This window comes from Geotrypetes seraphini, chromosome 12 (genome assembly GCF_902459505.1).
Source record: "Geotrypetes seraphini chromosome 12, aGeoSer1.1, whole genome shotgun sequence".
Lineage (NCBI taxonomy): Eukaryota > Metazoa > Chordata > Amphibia > Gymnophiona > Dermophiidae > Geotrypetes > Geotrypetes seraphini.
In genome coordinates, this window is record NC_047095.1 from 37,201,180 (window position 1) to 37,227,508 (window position 26,329).

At 44.1% G+C, this 26,329-nt stretch overlaps 1 protein-coding gene across 3 annotated transcripts in view; it reads left to right on the forward strand.

The window, feature by feature from the left end:
* The window catches only part of FUBP1 (far upstream element binding protein 1), a 288,549-nt gene that overhangs the window by 199,935 nt on the left and 62,285 nt on the right, over positions 1 to 26,329 (forward strand). For 2 of the 3 annotated variants that reach the window (XM_033916010.1, XM_033916009.1), the window contains one exon: positions 19,935 to 20,063. The exons of the other annotated variant lie outside the window; for it this stretch is intronic. In XM_033916010.1, coding sequence (XP_033771901.1) covers positions 19,935 to 20,063 — 129 coding nt within the window. The remainder of the gene's footprint in view (positions 1 to 19,934; positions 20,064 to 26,329) is intronic. 3 annotated transcript variants of the gene reach the window in all.

The following is a 26,329-nucleotide window of genomic DNA, read 5'->3' on the forward strand; positions in this document are numbered from 1 at the left end:
TATTGGAATCACAGACCAGGTCTTGGATTGGTTCTTATCTTTCTTTACAGATCGTTTTTCCAAGGTAGTTTTCAATAAAACTTTATCAGATCCATTTACAACTGATTATGGTATCCCACAGGGTTCGATTTTTTTTATCTCCCTTACTTTTTAATATTTTCCTTGCACCCCTTCTAATGCTAGGACAATCCATTGATTTTACAATGTTTGCCTATGCAGATGTTATGCAATTAATTCATCGAATAGATTTAAACAACTTAACTGAAATAAATCTTATAAACAAAAAAATTGGAAAAAATCAACTCTTAGTTAGATTTACACATGCTCTTTTTGAACATCGAAAAGTCCAAATTAATGATTTTTCCCAACAAAGAAGGACTTTCTCTTAAATCCCATTACATTTAAAACTCAATCTCTTCAAGTTGTGCCCTCTTTAAAATTATTAGGAATCACTTTCGACAGTAAGCTCAATTATCATCTTCATATCAGCTCAGTGGTTCAGCGCTGTTTTTACCAGCTACAAATGATTAGATCTATATCCAAATTGTTAGAGCAGGGATCTCAAAGTCCCTCATTGAGGGCCACAATCCAGTCGGATTTTCAGGATTTTCCCAATGAATATGCATTGAAAGCAGTGCATGCACATAGATCTCATGCATATTCATTGGGAAAATCCTGAAAACCCGACTGGATTGCGGCCCTCAAGGAGGGACTTTGAGACCCCTGTGTTAGAGCCTACTTCTCTGAATATCTTGATCCACTCTGTCGTGATTTTTTGTATTGATTAGTGCAATACTCTCTATAAGGGCATAACTAAAAAAGAAATAAGAAGACTCCAAATTATACAGAACACTGCAGTGAAGATCATATTTAATGCAAAAAAAGTTAGACCATGTTACTCCCCTCCTTTATAAAGCTCATTGGTTGCCGGTAGAACATAGAATCACATACAAAATTCTTTTACTAACTTTTAAAACTAGACAAAATAGTCAACCAGAATTTATCAGTAACCTTCTTATTCCCTATAGTTCTTCTAAGACTGTTAAGATCTTCTTCTAAAAATCTTTTATCTGTTCCATCTCTGAAGTTTATCAACACAATGAGGTCTACTATTTTCTCTGTCAGCCGCTCCATCTCTTTGGAATAATATTCCAGTCCACTTACGGGAAGAATCAACTCTTCACCATTTTAAGATTAATTTAAAAACTTTTCTTTTTCTTGATGCTTTCAAGACCTAAATGTCCTTTTTAGGGCTACATAGTTTTATTCTACTTTTAGACACCCTCCCTTTTGTTTTTTCCCTATATGTTCTCTTTTTTACTTGATAAATTGTATTTCTACCCTTCTTTCTTTTTTTGATATTGTTTGTTTTTGTATTGTTTTTAAATGTTTTTAATAATGATTATTGTTTTAAATGATGTATTGTTATTCCATACATGTTTTTAAAATCATGTTCACCGCCTAGAAGGCCGATTGGGCGGTATATAAAATTTTTAATAAACTTGAAACTATTATAAAACAAGAGGGAAATGGGAGGAACTACAATCAATATAGGAAAGAGAACAAAACAGGAAAAAACATAAGGATTAAACATATCTATGAGCGAAAACCTCGCAAGGATTATGGTTAACACGCTTGAGGTAATTGGCTCAGGAGTAATATAAGAAAAGGATGCTAGATGGCATGGAATAGTCTCCGGTAGAGGTGGTGGAGACAGTGTATCTCTGAATTCAAAAAGCGTGGGACTGGCACGTGGGATCTCTTAGGGAGAGGAGGAGAATAATGGATGCTGCGGTTGGGCAGACTGGATGGGCTATTTGGCTTTTTATCTGCTATCATGTTTCTATTGATTCTTGAGAGGTTAAGGTTGAAAAAAAAAAGAGCATACTCTGGTCAAGTTATTTCAACTTTGTTGCAATCTAGGGAAGCACTCAACCTCTTTAGCATATGTACATGAGCAGAAGATCCTTGAGGCCTGCTTTCAGGTATTGGGTTATTTTGGTCTCTTCTGGATGTTTTAGCCTTTTTGCCAGGATGGACTGGAAAAGGGGCTAGTTTTGAATGCATTGATGTCACCTGGACTCACAAAATCCTGTTATAGGGGGCTCAATTCAGTGTCACACTGATCATCCAAATGATGATCTTTTTTGTTTTTTTGGGAAGGGAAGAAGCATAATCTTGCCTCCCTGTCTTGGAATCTAGATCTTATTCTTGTGGCCTTTGTTAAGATACCCTTTAAGCTTATTCAGGTGGTTTATCTGAAAGATGCCATTTGCATATGATTTCCTTGTGGTCTCAGCTAGAAAGATCTTGGTGCTGCAGGTGCTATCTTGCTAGGAACCATTACTACTATTACTAATCATTTCTATAGTTCTTCTGTCAGATGCATGCAGCACTGCACATTACACATGCAAGAGACAGAACAAAAAGGGTGCTGCTTAGGTAGAGAATTACAGGGTGAATGATAAAGCAGATAGGGTAGGTGACTATAGAGGGAATGACAAACAGATAAGGGTGTTTGCACATGGATTGGATTTAGGACTTAAAAGCAGGTTAAAAAAAGTGGGCTTCTAGCATTGATTTGAATACTGCCAGAGACGGAGCCTGATATACTAGAGACCTAAACATGCTGTGATAAATGAATTCTAAATGAAAATAAGTCACTGCAACTGAATATCACTTTAATACAATGCTTGAGAAATAACATATAATAAATATGGCACTAATAAAATATTATTGTACAGACTTTGTGTTTTGGAAGAAAAGAACTATATAGTGGGAGACATGGTGTCCATGGCTTCATAAGAATAGCCATACTGGATCAAATCAATGGCGGTGATGTACCTAGGGTATCATTTTTTGACACCCCCCCCCCCCAATGTAAAAAAATATTTTTTTATAATAACCATGAAACGGAATAAATGGTCAGAATAGAAACAGGCAGTGAAAATTTTCTTTTATTGAGCCTCATATATGTAACCATTATTCCAAACATAACATAACATAAATTATGTCTGAATTGTCATGACATCAGAAGTACGTATGGAGTAGTTGCAGGTGATGCTTGGGACAGTTCTGATTGTGTTCGGTTTTATGTGTTTTTGGGGTTTTTATGGGTTTTTATTTCTTTTTTGAAGGTTTTGTAATCTGTGGTCGAGGTCAATAGGTTGTAGAGTTGGGGGTCGAGTGTTGCAGCTCGAATGGCTAGGAGGTTGTCGAACAGTTTTTTTTTCTTTTGACATTTTTGGTTGGAGGGTGTGTGAATGGTGCGTGAGTTCTCCTATGTCTGGTTGAGGTGGATTGAATTATTTAGCTGAAGAAATTAGTTACTCCCCCATTTCACACACATTAATTCTCTTCCATTTTAGTTCCCATTATAAAAAACACTGATAAGTTCCCAGAAAAAAAATACATTAAAATAAGAAGTGAAAACAAAGGCCCCTACAGATGAGAACATAACATAAGAATAGCCTAACTGGGTCAGACCAATGGTCCATCATTCCCAATAGCCCATTCTCATGGTAGCTAATCCAGGTCACTAGTACCTGGTCAAAACCCTAGCAACATTCTAGGCTACCGATCCAGGGCAAGCAGACACTTCCCCCATGTCTTAATAAGACTATGGACATTTCCTCCAGGAATTTGTCCAAACCTTTCTTAAAACCAGCAATGCTATCTGCTTTTACCATAACTTCTGGCCACTTCATTTTTAAGCTTAGATCTTTCCTTCCAAACAGAGACCTTGCTAGATGTCAAATACAGAAAGAACAAGGTAACTTCACAAGGACTTAGCTGTGCAGGAAATGTGAATCTCCTCATATACCCACCATATAGTGCAAAATGTGCAAAGATCTGTTTTTTTCTTTCGATCACTACATAGCCTAATGCCACACAAGCAGCGCTGTTACAAACATATTCTGAAGGTCAGTGCTAAGGTTAACAAAGTTTCCTTCCTTGGACCACAAGGAGATACTGACAAACCACTGGAAGAGATCCCAAAACAACTACCCAGGCACAACACCCAAAGACCCACTCAGTGTGTGAACCAGTTGAGTGGAGAGGACTAACTGGGAGGTGGAAATGGGCCCGGAGTTTACTCAGCAGAATTTCCTAGACCACCTCTTCCTCTCAACACATTGACACGCTGCCATCACCACCATCACTAGGAACACCTCACCAGGTAGGCCAACAATGCTTATAAACTTTATAACATCAAAACATCAGCTTCCAGTCTTAATTATTTATATTCATATATTTCTTAATGATCCTCAGAGGGCACCGAAGCCCATTTGGTTACTGTGAAACATATCACAATCACCCAATCGTCATAGGATCGATATTGTATATCTTTTTATATGTCTTTATCATATTTTAATTTACTTATCTTGATTAGTATAATGAATCCCTGGGAACGTCTCTACTGACACGCTCATATTTCAAAAATGATTTTCATCAGGGTTGAGGCTCCCACATATAACTAAAACACAAAAATTATCAATTTTAGTCACTGAGAATACCTTCATTTGTCTTAATTCAATATTATTCTACAAACATCCTGACCAGGACCTAACATTTATTTTTATTTAAGAATTATTTAACATTACTTACTAACGTGCTGTCGCTCCTCTCCATAAGATGTCATGTTAAGATTAGCGTCTCGTCAGTTCCAGTTTTTAAACCAAATGGAACCCGGAACTGATTTCAAGGAGGAAGCGAATATCTTTCAACAGACTAGCGAGAACACCCTACCATAATAAACATGTACTTCTGAGATGGCAATTAAAACCAAGTATTGCACCTTATGAAACTCCAGAGCCGAGGAGTTATAACCCAAAAAATAGTAGATCTCCTAGTACCTATTACTTTTAAGGAGGAGATAGTCAAAAGATGCTGTTCTATTGATCAAAGTGTCCTAAGTGGGGTATATGGTGTCAAAAGGCGGTCCAGGAATATTGGTGTATTAGATTGTCAGATTTTAAAGGTTAAAAACGCACGATGGCCCATCTAGTCTGCCCATCCGCAGTTCTCCTTGTAGAGAATCCAGGATCTCCATACTTCTAGAAGACCCCGCAATAAGGATACCCCAATCAATATCTGGCATGTTAAAAACCACCTATTAGTAAAACTTCCCCTTTTTTAGATATATTCTGAATGTCTATTATTACATTTTTTTTCACTTCTTCCGTCTGTTAAGGAGGCTTGTATATCACACCAATGTAAATATATTCACCATTCCCTCTTTCCAAATTGATCCATGGTGCCTCTTCCTTGCCCTGCAGATCCTGCAATTGTGTGGCTTTAATATGATCTTTTAACATTTAATGCTACTCCCTCTCCTTTTCTTCTTACCCTGTCTTTCCTGAGCAGATTATAGCCCAATATAACTACATCCCAATCATGGTTCTCCATGAACCATGTGTCTATGATCGCCACTATATCCAACTCATCATATTCCATCACAGCTTCTAGATCCAGAACCTTGTTTCCCATACTTTGAGCATTAGTATATACTGCTTTCCAGACAATGCCCCCTTTTCCCATCTGTGTAGAGATATTCAGTGATTTACTTACCTGGGGGCTTTGATAGATGCACACCATCCCTACTTAGCAGCCCTTGGAAAATCATCCCATGGTTCAAGTAGCCAAAACGCTCTCGACAGTACCATCCACATAGCCACACATTCATCTCCAGGATGTGAGCTACTCTGCCCTGGCCTTTACCCTCGACAGGGAGCATGGACAAGAATATCACCTGCACACCTGTCTGCTTCACCTTCTCTCTCAGAGCTACAAAGTCACTTTTGATATGTTTGCAGGGGTACCTAGCAGTATCGTTAGTGCCAACGTGGATGAGCAGCATCAGATAGTAGTCATCAGGCTTTATGAGTCTCCAAGCTCTCCGTAACATCTTGGATTTTGGCACCAGGCAGACAGCATACTTTATCCCAGGACAAGCAGGCAGCATATTCTTGACTGATGGGTGACGGCACCGACGGAGCCCCGGTACGGACAATTTTAGAGCAATTGCACTCTAAGAACTTGGAAAGTTCTAGCAGGCCGCACCGCGCACGCGCGAGTGCCTTCCAGCCCGACGGAGGCGTGCGGTCCCCAGTTTCTTAGTTTCCGCGGAGCTAAGAAGACGCATGCTTTTCAACGGCTGTTGAAAAGACTCTTTTTTTGCCTTCCCGCTCGCGAAATTCTTGTGAGGAAGTATATCTTCCCTCTTTTGTTTTTTTCTTTCATTGTTTTTTCTTTTAAAAAAAAACAACAAAACCCTTAATTTTTTCTTTCGGGTTCGCCCTGGCGGGGCCTGTTGCCATTATCGAGGCCTCGGCCTTCGATTTGGCAGAAGCCGTTTTTACTTTCATGCCCCCTCAGCCAGGGTTCAAGAAGTGCCAGCGGTGTGCACGGCCCATTTCTCTGACCGACCCACACAACTGGTGTTTACAGTGCCTGGGTCCAGATCATAGGGCTTCCACCTTTTCCCGCTGTGCAACTTTGAAGAAAAGAACGTTGAAGAATAGACAAATTCAACAGCAGTTACTCTTTGGTGCTGACATGGCTGATTCTGCAGCATCGACCCCGGCATCGGCTCCTTCGCAATCAGCACCCACTTCTTCGACGCCACGCAACACTGCGCCGGCGTCGCACCAGTCAGGTAAGCCGGCTAAGAAGCCTTCCCCGCTGGAGCGACCTCCGGTCTCTGTGGCAGCGAGTCCAGTCCTGCCGACCACGAGGCGCCCACGCAGACGCTCTGCCCCCATAGAGGTGAGTCCCTCGTCCTCAGGCTCCTCATTTTCTGGGCGTCGAGCGGCACCACAGGTACCGCAGAAAAAGAAAGCGGTACCGATGCCTTCACTGGATGAGCGCATTGCAGCCGTCCTACAGGTGCAACTTAAAGAGCAGTTGCAGCAGCTCCTTCCTGCTCTATTGGCACCGAACCTTCCAGTCCCGGTCCAGTCTGAGCCGCCGGTACCGACAGTGGGGCAGCCTCTATTGTCCGCTTCCACTCTATCGGTACCGGTACATTCCGCTTCCTCAGTTTCCATGCCGTTTCTGGCACCGGAACCGAGAGCACTGCATCAGGCTGGCCAAACTTCGGCACCGATACAGCCTTTAACTTCTCCCGGTACCGCTTCTTTAAGGTCGGGTAAGTCGGTACGTAAAACCCGACACCTTGAACCCTCGACACCGGAGTCTTGGGATCGCAGTTTCCAAATCAGGGATCCTGATCTGTGGGATGACTCCGAAGAGCCTCTTCTCTCTGAGGGTGAATGTTCTTCTGGTGAAGAGGATCCTTTGATTCAGGATCCATCCTCTAAACCAGATACTGCCTCTTTCTTAAAAGAGATTTGTGAGTCTCTTTCTATTCCCTTGGAGGCTGAGTCCAAGAAATCCAAAGCGTTCCTTGATGCTCTGGACTTTGACCAGCCTCCAAGGGAATTTCTTAAGTTACCCCTCCATGATATTTTGAGGGAAACCTTTTATAAAAATCTTGAGACTCCTTTAACTATCCCAGGAGCTCCTCGTAAATTGGACTCTTTATACAAAGTCATCCCCATACCTGGCTTTGATAAACCGCAGCTTCCACACGAGTCTCTTGGTGGAATCTACTCTAAAGAAGTCTGCAGGAGCTAGTTTGTACGCCTCAGTCCCTCCTGGCAGAGAAGGGAAGGCCATGGACAAATTTGGTAAGAGGTTATACCAAAATGCTATGTTGGCTAACCGGTCAGGGAATTATGCTTTTCATTTCTCCTTTTATCTGAAGCATCTCATTCAGAATCTAGCTTCTTTTGAGAAATACCTCCCTAACCGCAAGAGATCTGCTTTTCGCCAATGTTCTTCCTCTCTTCTCCAGCTTGAAAGTTCATGGTCCGTTCTATCTATGACACATTCGAACTTACTTCTAGAGCCACAGCCATGTCTGTTGCCATGCGTCGTCTAGCCTGGCTCAGGGTATCGGAGCTTGATGTCAACCATCAAGATCGCCTGGCTAATGCCCATGCCTCGGGGATGAACTCTTTGGTGATTCCATGGACTCCACCACACAAAAGTTGTCTGCACATGAGACTCGCTGGGACACTCTTCTTAAAACCAAAAAGAAGACTCCACCTGTCCGCCCTTTTCGGCAGCAATCGGCCTATCAACGCCGTTATGTGGCTCGACCTTTACCACCAGCTCCTCAACAGCCTAGGCGTCAGCGCCAGCAACAACGGCAACCACCTAGGACACAACAGCAGCAACAGGTGAAACCTCCTCCACAACAGAAGTCTACACAACCCTTTTGACTTCGTTCTCCAGGGCATAGCCAGTGTTCTACCATCCGCCCATCTTCCTCAACCCATAGGAGGATGTCTTTCTCTATTTTTCAGCCGTTGGGAGATCATCACCTCGGATCAGTGGGTCCTCAACATCATCCGCCACGGCTACTCTCTCAACTTTCAGACTCTTCCTGCCCAAAGTCTGCCAAAAGAGTCTGCTTTGAACACTCATCAGTCTTCCCTTCTTCTTCAGGAGGTTCAATCCCTCCTTCTGAACGCCATAGAGGAAGTTCCTCTAGATCAGCAGGGGCTGGGATTCTACTCCCATTATTTTCTGGTTCCCAAAAAAACAGGAGATCTCAGACCCATTTTAGATCTTTGCGATCTCAACAAATGCTTGGTCAAAGAAAGGTTCAGAATGCTTTCTCTGGCCACTCTTTACCCTCTTCTCAATCAAGGCGACTGGCTATGCTCCCTCGATCTCAAAGAGGCATACACTCACATCCCGGTCAATCTGGCCTCCAGACAGTTCCTCCGCTTCATGATCAATCACTGTCATTACCAGTACAAGGTGTTATCCTTCGGCCTTACCTCCTCTCCCAGAGTATTCACCAAATGTCTGATTGTGGTGGCTGCTTTTCTACGCTCTCACCATCTTCAGGTCTTCCCTTACCTGGACGACGGGTTAATCAAAGCCACTTCCTCTCAGGCAGTGCTCCTTGCCACCAACCAGACCATCCTTTTTCTACAACTTCTGGGATTCGAGATCAATCTACCCAAATCTCATCTCATCCCCACTCAGAGACTTCAATTCATTGGAGCGGTCCTGGACACAGTCCTCATGAGAGTGTTCCTGCCGTCCAAAAGTCTTCAGACTCTTCAATCTCTATGTCAGCAGGTCCTTCCACAACGCTCCATCTCTGCCAAGCAAATGATGATACTCTTAAGAACATAAGAACATAAGCAGTGCCTCTGCCGGGTCAGACCAGAGGTCCATCCCGCCCAGCAGTCCGCCCCCGCGGCGGCCCAACAGGTTATGACCTGCCTTAATCACCAGAAGGGGCCCCCTTGCCCCCTAGGTTTCTCATCGAAGTCCTATCTTCCCATCAATGTCCTAACCCTCCGGCCTTGCACCTGCACGACCTGGTGAGCTGTCTATACTTATGCAACACCCCAGCACCTCCCTCAGTACCCCACGATCCCCTTTTCCCTCAGGAATCTGTCCAATCCCTGTTTGAATCCCTGTACTGTACTCTGCCGGATCACTTCCTCCGGGAGCGCATTCCATTTGTCCACGACCCTTTGGGTGAAGAAAAACTTCCTTGCATTTGATTTGAACCTATCTCCCTTCAGTTTCTCTGAGTGCCCCCTCGTACCTGTCGTCCCTTTTAGTCTGAAGAACCTGTCCCTGTCCACCCTCTCTATGCCCCTAAGTATTTTGAAGGTCTCTATCATATCCCCTCTGAGCCTCCTCTTTTCCAGAGAGAAGAGCCCCAGTTTATCCAGCCTCTCAGCATATGGGCAGTTTTCCAGCCCTCTTACCAGTTTCGTTGCCCTCCTTTGGACTCTCTCAAGAACTGCCATGTCCTTCTTGAGGTGCGGCGACCAATATTGAACGCAGTATTCCAGATGTGGGCGCACCATCGCTCGATACAGCGGCATGTTGACTTCCCGCGTCCTGGTTGATATGCCCCTCTTGATGATGCCCAGCATCCTGTTGGCTTTCTTCGAGGCTGCTGCACACTGTGCGGATGGTTTCATGGATGGATCCACTAGCACACCCAAGTCTCTCTCAAGTCTCTTGGGTCACATGGCCTCGACAGTTCATGTCACCCCCTTCGCACGTCTTCACCTGCGCACTCCTCAATGGGCCCTAGCTACCCAGTGGTCCCAAGTGACGGATCCTTGCTCACGACACATATTTGTGACATCGTCTCTTCGTCAATCTCTACAATGGTGGTTGATATCCTCAAATCTCTCCAGAGGTCTTCTATTCCATCTACCTCATCATCAACTAGTCATCACCACCTACGCCTCCCCTTATTCCTGGGGAGCTCATTGGAACGAGTTTCAAACTCAGGGCCTTTAGACAGCCCAGGAAAGAAGCATCACATCAATTTTCTGGAACTCAGAGCGATGTTTTATGCCCTCAAGGCTTTCCAACATCTTCTCTTTCCTCAAGTTCTACTACTATGCACAGACAATCAAGTTGCAATGTACTACATCAACAAACAGGGTGGGACAGGCTCTCGCCTCTTGTGTCAGGAGGCCCAGAAGATTTGGTCTTGGGCGACAGATCACCAATTATTCCTAAAGGCTATGTACATTCAGGGAGAACAGAATTCTTTAGCGGACAATCTCAGCAGAATTCTCCAGCCCCACGAATGGACTCTTGATCCTTTGACTCTCCACTCCATTTTCGTTCAATGGGGCACTCCTCAGATAGACCTCTTTGCAGCTCCTCACAATCATCAGCTGCCCCTCTTCTGCTCCAGACTCTACTCTCCTCACCGTCTGGCAGCGGATGCATTTCTCCTGGATTGGTCCAATCTGTTCCTGTATGCTTTCCCTCCTCTACCTCTCATGTTACGAACCTTGTTCAAGATCAAGAGGGAACAAGCCACCATGATCCTCATCGCTCCACGGTGGCCCAGACAGCACTGGTTCTCCCTTCTACTTCAACTCAGTTCCCGGGAGCCCATTCTTCTTCCACTATTTCCTTCTCTGCTTACACAGCATCAGGAGACCCTTCTGCATCCCAACCTCCAGTCTCTGCACCTGACAGCTTGGTATCTCTCAGGCTGACCTCAACTGATTCTCTTCTGTCTCAGCCCGTTCGTTCTATTCTGGATGCTTCCAGAAAACCGGCCACTCTTCAATGCTACCATCAGAAATGGACACGGTTTTCTTCTTGGTGTGTTCTTCATCATCATAATCCCTCTTCCCTTGCGGTAGAGACCTTGTTAGATTATCTTCTTTCTTTGTCTGACTCTGGTCTCAAGTCTACTTCCATCAGAGTCCACCTCAGTGCTATTGCTGCTTTCCATGAGCCAGTTCATGGGAAACTTCTCTCAGCTCATCCTTTGGTTTCCAGATTCATGCGGGGTCTTTTCATAGAAACATAGAAAGGTGACGGCAGAAAAGGGCTACAGCCCATCAAGTCTGCCCACTCTACTGACCCACCCCATTAAGTCTGAGTGCTGCTCGACCCACGTAGGGATCCCACGTGGATGTCCCATTTATTCTTAAAGTCGAGCACGCTTGTGGCCTTGATTACCTGCGTCGGAAGTTTGATCCAGTGATCCACCACTCTTTCTGTGAAACCACCTCTTAAAGCCCCTCCTGTAGTCTGGGATCTCAATGTGGTTCTTTCCGCCTTAATGAAGCCTCCGTTTGAAACTTTGGCTACAGCTCCTTTCAAGTTTCTCACTTGGAAAGTGGTCTTCCTTATTGCTCTTACCTCTGCCAGGAGGGTCAGTGAGCTGCATGCACTAGTTGCTGATCCACCTTTTACAGTCTTCCATCATGACAAGGTGGTTCTGCGTACACATCCAAGGTTTCTCCCTAAGGTTGTCTCTGAATTTCATCTCAACCAATCGATTGTCCTGCCTGTATTCTTCCCGAAACCTCATTCTCATCCTGGAGAACAGGCTTTACATACTTTGGACTGTAAACGGGCTTTAGCTTACTATCTAGAGCGTACTAAGCCCCACAGATCAACTCTGCAACTCTTTCTGTCCTTTGATCTGAATAAATTGGGATGCCCCATTTCTAAACGTACGTTGTCCAATTGGCTTGCAGCGTGCATTTCATTCTGTTATGCTCAGTCCGGACTGACACTGGAAGGTTCTGTCACGGCCCATAGAGTTCGAGCTATGGCAGCATCTGTAGCTTTCCTCCGTTCCACTCCTATTGAGGAAATCTGCAAGGCTGCTACTTGGTCCTCGGTTCATACTTTTACATCTCATTATTGTCTGGATGCTTTCTCCAGACGGGATGGACACTTCGGCCAGTCTGTTTTACAAAATTTGTTTTCCTAATGGCCAACCTTCCCTCCATCCCTCTTTTTGTTAGCTTGGAGGTCACCCATCAGTCAAGAATATGCTGCCTGCTTGTCCTGGGATAAAGCACAGTTACTTACCGTAACAGGTGTTATCCAGGGACAGCAGGCAGATATTCTTGCGTCCCACCCACCTCCCCGGGTTGGCTTCTTAGCTGGCTTATCCTAACTGGGGACCGCGCGCCTCCGTCGGGCGGGAAGGCACTCGTGCGTGCGCGATGCGGCCTGCTAGAACTTTCCAAGTTCTTAGAGTGCAATCACTCTAAAATTGTCCGTACCGGGGCTCCGTCGGTGCCGTCACCCATCAGTCAAGAATATCTGCCTGCTGTCCCTGGATAACACCTGTTACGGTAAGTAACTGTGCTTTTCGTGACGACATGTCTGGTCTGCATATGGATGCTTCTGTACCCCTCAGAAGGAAATCACCAACTACCACTACCTTACGCCTCATACTAGTCACGGATCCAGTAAGTTTTGGGATTTCAAGTTTTGGTTCTTCCTCTCTTTTGGATGCTCTCATATCCTTCACATCCAGAACAGCATACTGGTTCTTCAGATCAAGGGTGGGGGAAGTCACAGCACCAATCTTGCAGTGTTCTGTAATCTGAGTCCAGATGTCTTCCCTCTCTCTGCCTCTTCTTCCCCACTGCTGGAAATCTTTGATGCCTCATTGACCATTTCATCGATGTATCTCTTATTCTCATGGATGCTTCTCAGTCTTGCCACCTCCTCTTTCAGTTCCTTTACTTCTTTCATGAGAGATTTCAAGCTGAAGACAGCTTGCACATGGAACCACGCCCTCTGCCTGGGTAACATTTTCTGTCTGCACAGAGACAGAAGTTGTAACCTGAGCAGCAGTGGTGCAGAAGTACTTAAACCTGGAAAAATAAAGGGCAGAACAATCCTACCAAAGTAATCCCTGTTCCTGGTTGGCTGAAGAGCCTATAAATCAAAGAGCTCTGCCTTGGGGTGGGAAAGGAAGAATTAAATTAACACCAGAGTCTTTCCTCAACAGCTGTTTGTGCCCTAATCTGATGATATTCCCTGAAATGCAACCTAAAACACTAATCTTAGGATAAAACACTGTTTTATATTAAACCCTAGCAGAGACTCTAAAGGCTACACTATTACCTATCTGATTATGCTGAGCTAAAAAAGAGAACTACAGTGCTATAACCTACTGAAACCAAAGTTTACCTTTCCCAGACAATAGTTCACAGGTTGCTTTGAAAACTATCTTTAATGCTGAGCCTCTACAACTTCTCTCTTAGAATCAGGCTTACTGAGGGTTAGGCACTAGGCCAGCATTCCTCCCCTCAAGTGTCACCTGTGGAGTCTGATCTCTTGAAAGTCCTCAGAGTTCACTTTACGAAGTCTTGAGACTGCCTGTACCACACATGCGTGAGTGCCTTCCTGCCTGACATCTCATGGAACAGCACTCCTGGGAAGAGCATCGGTTCTTAGTTTTTGCAGAGCTAAGAAGTTGTGTTTTGGAATTTGTCAAACTTTTTTCTTGTTTTTTTTCCTGCCTTCCTGTCATTTTAAGTTCTGGTTTTCTTTGGTTTTTTTGTCCCCAATTTATTTCCCCTTCAAATTTTTTGATTTTTCTGTTTTCTGGTTTTTGCAGCCTTCAGTCCCTTCTCGGCCTTCTCAGCCTTTTTTTGGACTCTGTTTTACTCGACATCCGATAATATTGAGTCCTTGACTTCACTGTGGCTGTTTTTCTGTCAATGTCCAAGCCTTTTAGCAGCTTCAAGAAGTGTTTTTGGTGCAACAGGGTCATTTCTATCACTGACCCACACAGCTGGTGTTTCCAGTGTCTTGATCCTGAATATTGGGTGGACTCTTGTGCTCACTGTTCTACACTCTAGAAGTGTTCTTTGAAGGCTAGATTTTTGCATCAAGAAAAGCTTTTTGGGACACCCGCGACATCAACAATGTCATCATCGGCAACAAACGAACGCCATTCTCCAGAGGCATAAGTGCCCTGTTTGGTGTCTGCTCCATCAGTATCACCAGCTTATTCACCTAAAAATATGAAGAAGCGTTCTCACGCTTCGCCTACCAGGTATGCCTCAATATCATCTCAGGCATCAAGTCAGTTGATGCATGCCAAACACCAACAAAAAGTCAAGTTCTCCTTCTCTGCAGTTGGTGTCTCCTCAAAGGCGCGCCTTTTCATTCACACCCTGTGGCGCTGGCTATACCAATATCTACAGTACTAATGCAGACCTTGCAAGACCAAATTAAAGAGTTACTTTAGAGGGAGCTGGCAATTATGCTACAGGCACATACAGTCCAGGTTCCTCCCTCAGCCCCATTGGTACCAACCTAGCCTGAGTATCGCTCCATGGGGGACTCTAGTACCAATGCACTTCCAACTCAGAGACATTGTGCTACGCGGTCTCATTCTCAACATTACAGCACTTCTCGCTTCACAATGGATTGGCATCTGGGTACAGATTGAAGCTCTTCCAGACAACATAGTCACAGGTCTTCTCATCAACGTTATTCTTCTTGACACTGCTGTGATGGACACACCCTATCTCCAAGGAGGGGAAACTTTGACTCAGAGATCTTTTCTAATCCAGAGCTCTCTGCCACAGAATCCTATGGCATTTCTTTGGATCCCTCTCATCCACCACCTAGATCAGGGGTGGGCAACTCCGTTCCTCAAGGGCCAGAATCCAGTCGGATTTTCAGGATTTCTCCAATGAATATGCATTGAAAGCAGTGCATGCAAATAGATGTCATGTATATTCATTGGGGAAATCCTGAAAACCCGACTGGATTCCGGCCCTCGAGGAACAGAGTTGCCCCACCTCTGACCTAAATAGAGATGTTCTCTCCCCCCCCCTCCCCCCCCGAGAGCCTATCATTCACAGAATTTTTTTGTCAGATGGGGCAATATGTCAGTCAAGATGGAATCTGAGTCTGAATTGAGAGCTGAGTTTTTTTGGATGCCTTAGACCAGACATGGGTACCTTGGTCCTCGAGGGCTGGAATCCAATCAGATATTCAGGATTTCTCCAATGAATATGCATTGAAAGCAGTGCATGAAAATAGATCTCATGCATATTCATTGGGGAAATCCTGAATATCTGATTGTATTCCGGCCCTTGAGGACCAGAAGTGCCCATGTCTGCCTTAGACTTTGAGCAAATGCCTATTGTTTGTTGAAATTTACATTCCACAACTTGATGAAGGATGCTATGTTTAAAAACTGGGAAATATCTCTCCTTATTCCTGTGACACCTATAAAATTAGACTCGCTTTATAGAGTCCAGTCATGCCCAGGATTTGACACGCCTCAACTATAGCACCACTTCCTTTTAGTTGAGACTGTTCTCAAAATATCCTCCAGTGCCAGGGTGTATGCCAGTGCTCCTCCAGAGAGAGAGAGAGAGAGAGACATACCTTTGAAAAGATCGACAGCGACTGTACCAGAATACCATGTTAACCAGGCGTATTGTGAGCTATAACTTACGTGACTTTTTACTTTAAACAACTAGTTCAGCAGTTGTCAAACTTTGAACAATACATCCAGGAGACCAACTTGAAGAATTTCAAAGGGCTACCCATAATCTCCTAGAGACTAGAAAATCCATGGTTAGATCAGTCTTTGATGTCGCCTCTAGAGCTTTAGCACTATCCAAAGCTATGCATAGGCAGGTATGGTTACGAGTGTCTGGTCTAGACCCTAATGTACAGGACCAGCTAGCAAACATTCCCTGTCTCTGTGATGAATTGTTTGGAGACAAGATCAAAGAAGCCACACAAAAGATTACCAGACATGAGCAGAGAATAAATACCCATGAACATCCTCCAGAGCTCCTCTGCAAAAGCACCCCAGACAGCAGTGTTCCCAAAACCTCAACAGAAGTCCACTCGGTCCTTTTGACTCTCTTGTCCAGAGTTCTTCCATCCCATCCTCCTCATCCCATCGAAGGTCGACTAACCCATTAACACCATCGTTGGTCTCTCATCACAACTGACTACGGGGTTTTACAAGTCATCAAGGAAGGATATGCCTTCATCTGTGTGAAAAGCCTCCAAACAAACCTCCGAGAGTACTCTCAACTCACAGCTTCTTCAACTTAGTGTCAAAGAACCCATTCCCCTGCAGATTTTCCCACCTCTTCTGGCTCGGAACAAGGGGTCGCTCCTCCATCCCAATTTGCGATCACTAGCTCTCAGCTTGATACCTCTCTCCCATCGAGTAGATGAATTCAATCTCTCTTCTTCAGTATCAACATATCATGGTATCCCGAAAACCATCCATGCAGCACTGTTACCATTTCAAGTGAACCTGGTTTACCCTCTGGTGTAACCAGCAAATATTACTTTCAGATACATGTCCTCTGTCTTCAGTTCTGGATTACCTTTTGCATCTCTCCAGCTCTGGACTTAAGACCACTTCAGTGAGGGTGCACCTCGGTGCCTTCTGGGCTTTTCACGTTCCTCTCAATGATAAACCTCTGGATACACACTCCTTGGTTTCCAGATTCATGAAAGGTCTCTTAAACACTAAACCACCTCCTGTTGCTTGACCTAAATGTACTTTCAACTCTAATGGACCACTGGTGTCTTCATCCCTCAAATACCTCATGTGGAAAGTAGTGGTCTTGATCTACCTCACTTCTGCATGCTGAGTCAATGAACTGCAAGCACTTGTATCAGATATCCTCCTTATACCATATTCTATCATGATAATTGTTTTTGTACTAATCCCAAATTCCTACCAAAAGTAATTTCAGAATTTCATCTTAACAAATCTGTAGTTCTGCCCATCTTCCCAAGACCACATTCCCATCCCGGTGAAGTTGCACTTCACACATTGGACTGTAAATGTGCTTTAGCTTATTACCTGGATCAGAAAGAGACTCATAGAGCCTCCGCACAGCTATTCTCATTTGATCCTAACAAGTTTATCAAGTTTATTTAAAAATTTTTTTATACTACTCAGACTTCTAAGCGATGGTGTACCATAAAAATACAGCTTTCGTCATATAAAATAGGGGTAAACATTTGACTAATAAATTCTAACAGACTGGGAGCTCCTGTTACCAAGAGAACAATCTCTACATGGTTAGTGAACTCTATCTCGTTCTGCTATGCTGGGTCTGGGTTACCGTTGGAAGGTCGTGTCACAGTACATAAAGTTAGAGCAATAGCAACTTCAGTGGCTTTTCTCCATTCCACTCCTATTGAGGACTCTGTAAAGAAGCCACTTGGTCCTCCATACATACTTTCATATCCCATTACTGTCTGGAGACTCATTTCAGATAGGATAGTCAGTTCGGCAAAGCAGTTCTACAAAATTTATTCTCTTTAGATGACGACTTCTCTCCATCCCTCTTGTAATATCTAGGGAGTCCTATCTATGAGAATATGCTGCCTGCTTGTCTTGGAATAAAGCACAGTTACTTACCTATAACAGGTGTTATCCAGGGATAGCAGGAAGATATTCTCACAACCCTTTCACCTCCCCTAATTTGCTTCTTAGCTTTCTTACTCATCTGATGGCCCCATGAGCCAATGTCTTGCAGGAAGTCACTGGCGCATGCGTGGTACGGGCCAGGGCTGTTGAGTCGGAGTCGGAGTTGGAGGAAATTTCGGGTACCTGGAGTCGGAGTCAGAAGTACAAAAAACTGAGGAGTTGGAGTCGGAACATTTATCTACCGACTCCATTTTTGAACTTGGCATACCAATCACAAGTGATTCTTTCAGCTATAGCACCCACTATATACACAGCACAAATGTTGCGAGCAGCTTCTGCGGCCTTAGAACCTTGATTAAAAGCAAAAAGAAGGTGGTGTCGAAAATGCTCATTTCTCTCAACTTGACATTCCATTTTAACGATTTGAAAATTAACCAGTGCTGTGGAGTCGGAGTCGGAGGAAATTTCGGGTACCTGGAGTCGGAGTCTGAAGTACAAAAAACGTTGGAGTCGGAACATTTATCTACCGACTCCACAGCCCTGGTACGGGCAGTCTCGAGACTTCTAAAGAAGTTAGTGGCAGTACACTTTTGCACTGTCTATTCCAGGGTTCTGTGGATAACGTCACCCATCTGTGAGAATATCTGCCTGCTGTCCCTGGATAATACCTGTTACAGCTAAATAACTGTTCTTTGCCTGCTAATTTTCTTTAAGTCCTGCCAGACCAATTCAGAACCCAACCCTTGGTAATAAGACGAGAGGATATAGCAGAATGATTGCTTAAAAAGACATTCAATTTTTTTTTTATTTTTTCTGTGTTGGACTAAATTTGGGATTGGTGGCAGCTTGCTTCCAATGTCCTCTTGTTTCTTGAAGAGAGACTTTGTAGTGTACACAGCCAGTTAGTATTGCTATAGGATGTAATCAAACCAGTGGGTCTCAGATTCCATTTCACTGGCAGGAAAGCATAAATCTCTGTCTGGACTGATGTGGAGCAAAACAAGGAAAGATTATGATCAGGCAAGATCTAATTTCTTCATTATGCTGTTTAATTTTTCCTTTATCTCAAACTAAAGAGAGAGTCTTAATTTAGATTAACCACAGTAGCACCACATTTAGTTCCCTGTGGAAGATTTTTGCTGGTTAGAATGTCTTAACACCTTTTGATTTTGAAAAGCTCCAACACATGTTCAAATTGTGATTCAGATTGGGGGGGAGTGTTTCTCTACAATTTTCTTGTTCTCTAAATGAGGCCTTTTTCCTCCTGTAGCTGTCTGTAGAAATGAATTTTCAAATGGAGTTAGTGAAAACATTAAATGCAAGTCTCTGAAAATGAACATGTCTTTTAAAGACTGGTGGCTTATTGGGATGCAGGGCATTATAATACATTACTTGGGGTATCTGGAAAATCCATTTATAAGTGTAGGGCTGGGTGACATTCAGAACATTGAAGACAATGATTGGGGAAGTGTCAGAAATACTATATCATTAAGATGTTGGTACATAGAAAACAAATACAAGCTTGTTAATCGGTGGATATTTTTACAGTGAAAATGATTTTTAAACCGGGTAGTCTTGTCACAATGCTGTTATAGTATGATTATCTGGGAAAGCTTGTTAGTCGGTGGATATTTTTACAGTGAAAACGATTTTTAAACCGGGTAGTCTTGTCACAATGCTGTTATAGTATGACAGTTTGGGAAAGTAGTTAGTGGATATTTTTTCAGTGAAAATGATTTTTAAACCAGGTAGTCTTGTCACAAAGCTGTTACAGTATGACTATCTGGGAAAGCAGTTTCGGAAAGCAAAGGTTCACAGGCTACTTTTTGGTGTTGATGCAGTCTTAAGTATATCCTACTAGAATAACCATTTTGCCATATGGTATACAATCATATCCTGGATACCTGTCTTTTGCTATAAAACAAAAATTTTCTTAAGAATTTGTCCTCCCAGGACACTGTTGCAAACCACACTGCACAATCTTGTGTGTTAAATCATTAAATCATTTTTATTTAATTATATATTTTGTAGAAAGAAAATCTGTTAAATTAACTTTATTCTTTCGGATTGTGTACCATTAAACATTTTGTGGGGAAATTATGCTGATTAAAAGTTTTTCTATAGCTTTATTCCTCAAAAACATACCTTACACTGAGTGTGATCAATTCCTTAGGTAAACCAGGAGCAGACCCTAATTCAGCAGCATGGGCAGCTTATTATGCTCACTATTACCAGCAACAAGCTCAGCCGCCTCCTGCAGCTCCAGCTGGAGCTCCAGCTACAACCCAAACTAATGGACAAGGTAACAATTAAAAGGAAAAAATATTGCCTCCTATTACTGAATGACATAGAGTTTAACTTTGATAGATGGGTCTGGAGCTCCTTCATTTGCTGAGCTGCTATGCTTTATATTAGCTCAAGTTCAGAAATATCTGACTCCTGGCATAAAATGTTAGTGATAGGGCTAAATATTTTCTTTAGGCTCTTGAAGTTAAAAAGGGGGGTCATTCCGTATTAAGTGGGCTAGGGGTCTGGTCCACACTTCCTTCAAATTGAACAAAGCCATGCAAAATGTTTTGGCTGGATCTCTGTTGGTTTGAGACTTATAGGCAGGAAAATAGAGGTCACCTTCAGAGTGCCATGCTCTGCATAGCACAACAGCCACTTTGTCCAGGCATCACATCTCAACAACCTGTCAGGGGATTGACATTTTTGATTCAGGCTATAACTGAACCAGTAGTTATGGCCCATGACATACGTTTAGAATTTGCTCTAGGAGGCTTTACAGCCAACTGGAAGCAAAGATATAAGGATATAGACGCGATGTCACTTTATGCAATTTTGTTTTTGCAAATGTCACTTTATGCAAATTTTTTTTGCAAATATCTCTTATTTTGTAGGGTTTTTTTTACATTTGAAAGAGCATTTTTTTTGGGCTACAAAACTAACTTTCATCTTGGACCTGACCTCGCTTTGGTCGGATTTCAGGTCCCAAAGACATGCATTATTTCCATGTGCTGATACTGTTATACAGAGCCATCTTTGGCGCCCTATTTTGTAACATGTAAATGAGTTAGATATGTGACCTTTTATAATGCAGCTAAACGTGTGCTTTGTCTTTATCTTTGCTTCCAGTTGACTGCAAAGCCTCCTAGTGCAAATCCTAGATGTATTATGTATATCATACTAGGATAAACACATTGTATTGTAAGGATGATAAACGGTAACATGTTTTTACTGTTTATTATGTATGGTAACCAGTATCCCATTCTGAGCTTGTTGGGGAGAAGGGGATAGAAAACGAATCAGACACCACCATCAACAGACGTTGTTCTAATCCAAAACCTTTCAGCCCCCTCATAGTTTTTGTTGGGCTGTAGTGCCTCGATAGTGGCTATTTTATGTTATGAGTGTGGCACTCTGAAACCGTTATTAAACAAGAAGTGTTAGCAGTATGCAACTTACTATTTGGGGTGCTTATATAATTACTAGTGTTTAAGCCTGTTACATTAACGGATGCTAGTAAAGCCTCCTTCCCTCGCATGTCCCCTATTTTCAGCCCCAGCTCCAAGCCCATTTTTACCCTCCCCCAGCCCCCTTCTCCCATATTTTCCCTTTCAGCCCCAGCCCCCTTTTCTCACCTGCAGCATTTCCCTCCCCACCCCACTTCCCTGTACAGTAGCAGCAGCAGCATACCCTCTCCCTCCATTTCCCTGTGCAGCAGTATTTCCCTCCCCCACCCCACTTCCCTGTGCAGCAGCACCTCTTCTGTGTTCCCCCTGTCCCCCTTCCCTGCTCCCCCGGTCCAGCAGCACCTCTTCCCTGCTCCCCCGGTCCAGCAGCACCTCTTCCCTGCTCCCCCGGTCCAGCAGCACCTCTTCCCTGTCTCCCCCAGTCCAGCAGCACCTCTTCCCTGTCCCCCCCCCAGTCCAGCAGCACCTCTTCCCTGTCCCTCCAGTCCAACAGCACCCCTTACCTACTCCCCCAGGTTCTGCTCCCCGTGTCCCTCTTCCCTGCTCCCCCTGTCCCTCTTCCTTGCCCCCCCGGTCCAGCAGCACCTCTTCCCTGCTCTCTCTGTTCTCTTCCTTGCTCCCCCAGTCCAGCATCACCTCTTCCCTGCTCCCTCGGTCCAGCAGCACTTCTTCCCTGCTCCCCCAGTCCAGCAGCACCTCTTCCCTGTCCCCCCAGTCCAGCAGCACCCCTTACCTACTCACCCAGGTTCTGCTCTCCGTGTCCCTCTTCCTTGCTCCCCCGGTCCAGCAGCACCTCTTCCCTGCTCCCCCTGTCCCTCTTCCTTGCTTCCCCGGTCCAACAGCACCTCTTCCCTGCTCCCCCAGTCCAGCATGGTCGCTTGCAGCCTGATGAGGATCGCGGCCGGCTTTTGCGAACCTCACAGGCCACTCTGCATCTCGATAGCACGTTCCCTCTGACGCGATCACGCACGTCAGAGGAAACCAAGGTGCTGTGCGGCCTGCGAAGTTTGCTACAGCCGGCCGTGATCCTCACCAGGCTCCTTTTGAAGGCATTGGCAGCGGTTGGTGAGTGAGGGCAGGAATGGGGGGAAGCTCCGGAGTGTTCCCTGCCGCCGTGTTCTATAATAGAATTCGGCCAGGGAACAGAAAACACGGTGGCAGGGATCATGAAAACCTAAGTGCGCATGTGCGCTTAGGATTTTATTATTGATTTTATACATCTGAGAATGGGATATTTGTATTCTCCAAGGGACAAGTTGGATAACATATTGGCGCATCTGGGTGATGTCATCTGCTGGAGCTCTCTGCAGAGATGCTGTTCTACTACTACTTCTACTTATAACTTATATAGTGCTGAAAGACGTACGCAGTACTGTACATTTTGACATTTATAGATGCTCCCTGTTCAGAAGAGCTTACAGTGTAACTTGGACAGACAGACATGACATATAGGGTTGGAGATGCAGAACCCAAGATTGCTCCAGTGTTCTATTGCTTGAAGGTTTTGGGTCTGTCCACCACACATGCACATTCCTACCTGCTGTGTGGAACCAGGCAGTCTCTTTTTTTTTTTTTTCTTTTTCTTCTTGCTCGGAGGACACTGTTTTAGGGTCCCCTCATGCATTACATCTTGGCTTTGGGGGTTTTTGCAAGTTGGCTGTGTTTTTATTTTGCCTGCCTCCGTTCTGTTTCTCAACTGGGATTAGGTTTCTATTCTTCTCTGTAGTTTATTTCTTAGCATTTTTGGCATTTTTGTAAGTTCTCATTTTTTTGCAGCTCTGCTGTCCATCTTAACACCTGGTTGGGTAAGTTTACCCTTTTTGATCAAAACTGAACCGTTTGATTTCACTTTGGCTATTTTTCTTCCGATGTCCCAGAAAACTCTCAATCGTTTCAAGAAGTGTTCAGGTGTGACAGACCATGTTCCTTATGGACACTCCTCCCTCCGTTGGTGCCTGTCATGTGTGTGACCCAACAGGATGACTTTTTCTATCCTCTTGATCTCAAGAGAGTTGAGCAGTGCCTCTTAAATTCCTCTTCCCCCTTTGAGAATGCACTATTCAATACTCATGTTTGTAAGAAAAATGGGAGTTCATGTCCATTGCCATAATCACAGTGCTAAGAACCCTACCAACATCTAGAACTATAACAGATTGTAGAGAAATGGGGGGGGGCCTTAACTAGCTTTGGTCAACGACAGAAAGCTAGTCATACCAGACCAAGGAACCCTAACCCCTCTGCCACGCTTCCCAGATTATCAGGCAACCAACTTTCTCCTAATCCCCTGTGCTTATACCAATATAAGATCAGTTAGGAATAAAGCCAACCTAATCAAAGACTGGCTCACAGAGGAACAACTTGGCAGTTTATTCCTGACAGAAACGTGGCTATCATCAGCAGAAGACCCGATCATTACATTGGTGTCTTCTATCCCACCACAATATCTTCTAGTTCTAGGTGGTTTACAACAAGAATTGGCCTGGGCATTCCCAGGGAGATTACAAGGTTGATATAGTATGCGTCGGGATCTGGGAGGGTCGATAAGGTTTAATTAGATCATTTGAGAAATTTCTTGAATAATATAGTTTTCAGTTCTTTCCTGAATGTTTTGTAGTTGGGTGTCGTGGTCTGCAGATTGGAGAGGTGGAAGACCTCTGCCCGCAAGGTTATAAAATCATACCACTATGCAGGAAAAACAAACAAAGGAGATGGCTTAGCAATCGTAGTGAAACAATTTATTGAATTCACAATACTGGAATTTGAACAAAACGTTAACTAAACCCTCACTTGCATCCTTTTCTACGTACCACCTAAAAACTGGACCAATGTAAGGGACACATTCTATGACTTTGTATTTAAAAATTATTTTTCCTCAGCCAGTTGTTTACTGCTAGGGAACTTAAATCTCCAACAAGAAAACAAAGATGACAAATCTGTAACAGAGCTACTATCCTTCTTACTTGACTTAGACTATACATGGTCCCCATTCACTACCACACACATAAAAGGTCACCACTTGGACCTTGCAGCCTCTTCGACTAAAGATCTAGTGTTCCTCCCAGTCTCCCTATCAGATGGAAAATGGCTATCCACTCTATGGTCAGATCACTACTTGTTTGAGTTCAACCTAAACTGGCAGCAAACAAGAAGAGACATGTTATCCCAGGACAAGCAGGCAGCATATTCTCACATGTGGCTGATGTCATCCACTGAGCCCCGGTACGGACCGCTTTAAAAGTGTTTAGCCACTTAAGTTTTTAGAAGCTTTACGATTGCCCACACCACGCATGCGTGAGTGCCTTCCCGCCCGACGTAGGCTCACAGTACCTCAGTTCTTCGTTTTCCGCGGAGTGAAGTTATGTTCTTGAACTCTTCAGTTTTTTTTTGTGCCTTGCCGTCATGCTTTGAGTATTTTTAATATCGATTTTGTGTCTTTTTTTTCTTTCTCCTTTTGTTTTGGGTTTTTTTTTTTTTTTTAAAGAGAGAGATTTTATTTTTTTCTCTTTTTCTCATGGGCTTCACCCTTTGAGGTTTCGTTTCTCTCAGCAGTTGAGTTTTTAATCTTTAATTCAATTTTCCCATTCATGTCTAGGCCGTTATCGGGTTTTAAAAAGTGCTGCAAGTGTCAAAAAGGCCTAGTTCCCTTACCGACCCGCATAGTTGGTGTTTGCAGTGTCTTGGGCCTGAACACCAGGTAGAAACCTGTGCCAGTTGTACCACCTTGCAGAAGTGCTCTGTTAAAAGCCATAAACTTCAGCAGGAGGAGTTGTTGTTCGGGACGATCATGGACATCAACAGAACCTCGCAAACATCAACATCGAAGACTCCTGCATCAGTATCGGGAGATCTTGCACCATCGGGTAAGCCAGCTAAAAAGCCGCCAGCTTCCCAATGAACTTTGCAGGTTGCAACAGCATTGAGTCCCTTGATGCAGACCAAGCAGCAATGCCCACTCTTATGGCTTGTCTCTTTAAGGTGTGCATATTCCATCAAAGTCACCCTCTCTGAGGCAAACCACAGCATCATTGGTACCAGCAGAGAAGCCACAGGTACCGGTGATTTCCTTTCAAGAAAAGTTGAATGAGCTGTTCCAAAGGGAGCTGGGTGATCTTTTCAAACTTCATGCACCAGCATTGATTCCCTTGGTACCAGCCCAGCCTGAACATACTGTCTCGAGGGCTCGTACCGCAGCCAGCTCTCCTGTAGAACATCGGCATGGATCTTTATCCACTCACCTTTGATCCTCTCGACGCTCTACTTTTAGACATTGATCATCATGATCGTCAAGTCCTCCCATTGGTGCATCGATCCACTTCAAGACATCGACCTTTTTCTTCTCGATATTTGAAATCCAGGAAGCACTGTTCTTCATCACGCACTTCCAAACACGAGAGCTTCGCGACGTACCTCCTCCTCCTCTTCGAATCTGTACCTCAATCATCGTAAGCTTCGATCCTCTTGAAGCACACCCTCACCAAAGCTCATTTATGACTCTGACTTACAGACTGATACAAATGATGATCTCTCTGGTTCTGCAACTGAGGCTTATGATACTCCTTCAGAGCCTTCTCCTCAGAAATCTCCACTAAAGACAAGATCTCCTACTGAAAGACTTTCCTTCATTAAATGTATTAGGCAGTTAGGCAAAGGCCTGCCTGTTAAACTAGAAGCCGACTTTGCCTTCAGTGCTGAATATCATGAGAGAGATTTGCATACCTGTCGCTTCCATTATATGCAAATCTCTCTCATGCATATTCATTATGGATATCTTGAAAACCCGACTGTCTGGGGGTCCCCCAGGACAGGGTTTGGGAACCACTGATCTAGAGCTTCGGCCATGTCAGTAGCGATGAGACGTCTGGCCTGGTTGAGAGTCTCAGATATGGACGTCAACCTTAATATTCCCTGTTTGGAAGAAGAGCTGTTTGGTGACTCCATTGAGCTAGCCACACAAGCTTACTGATCACAAAAAGAATTGGAATGCTTTGGTGAAAACCAAATCTAAGCCTCCCTCAGCTTCTCAACTCATCTAAGCCGCCTTCTTACTAAAGGCGTTTTTCTGCCAAGCCTACTACCTCTTGTCCGCCTCCATTCT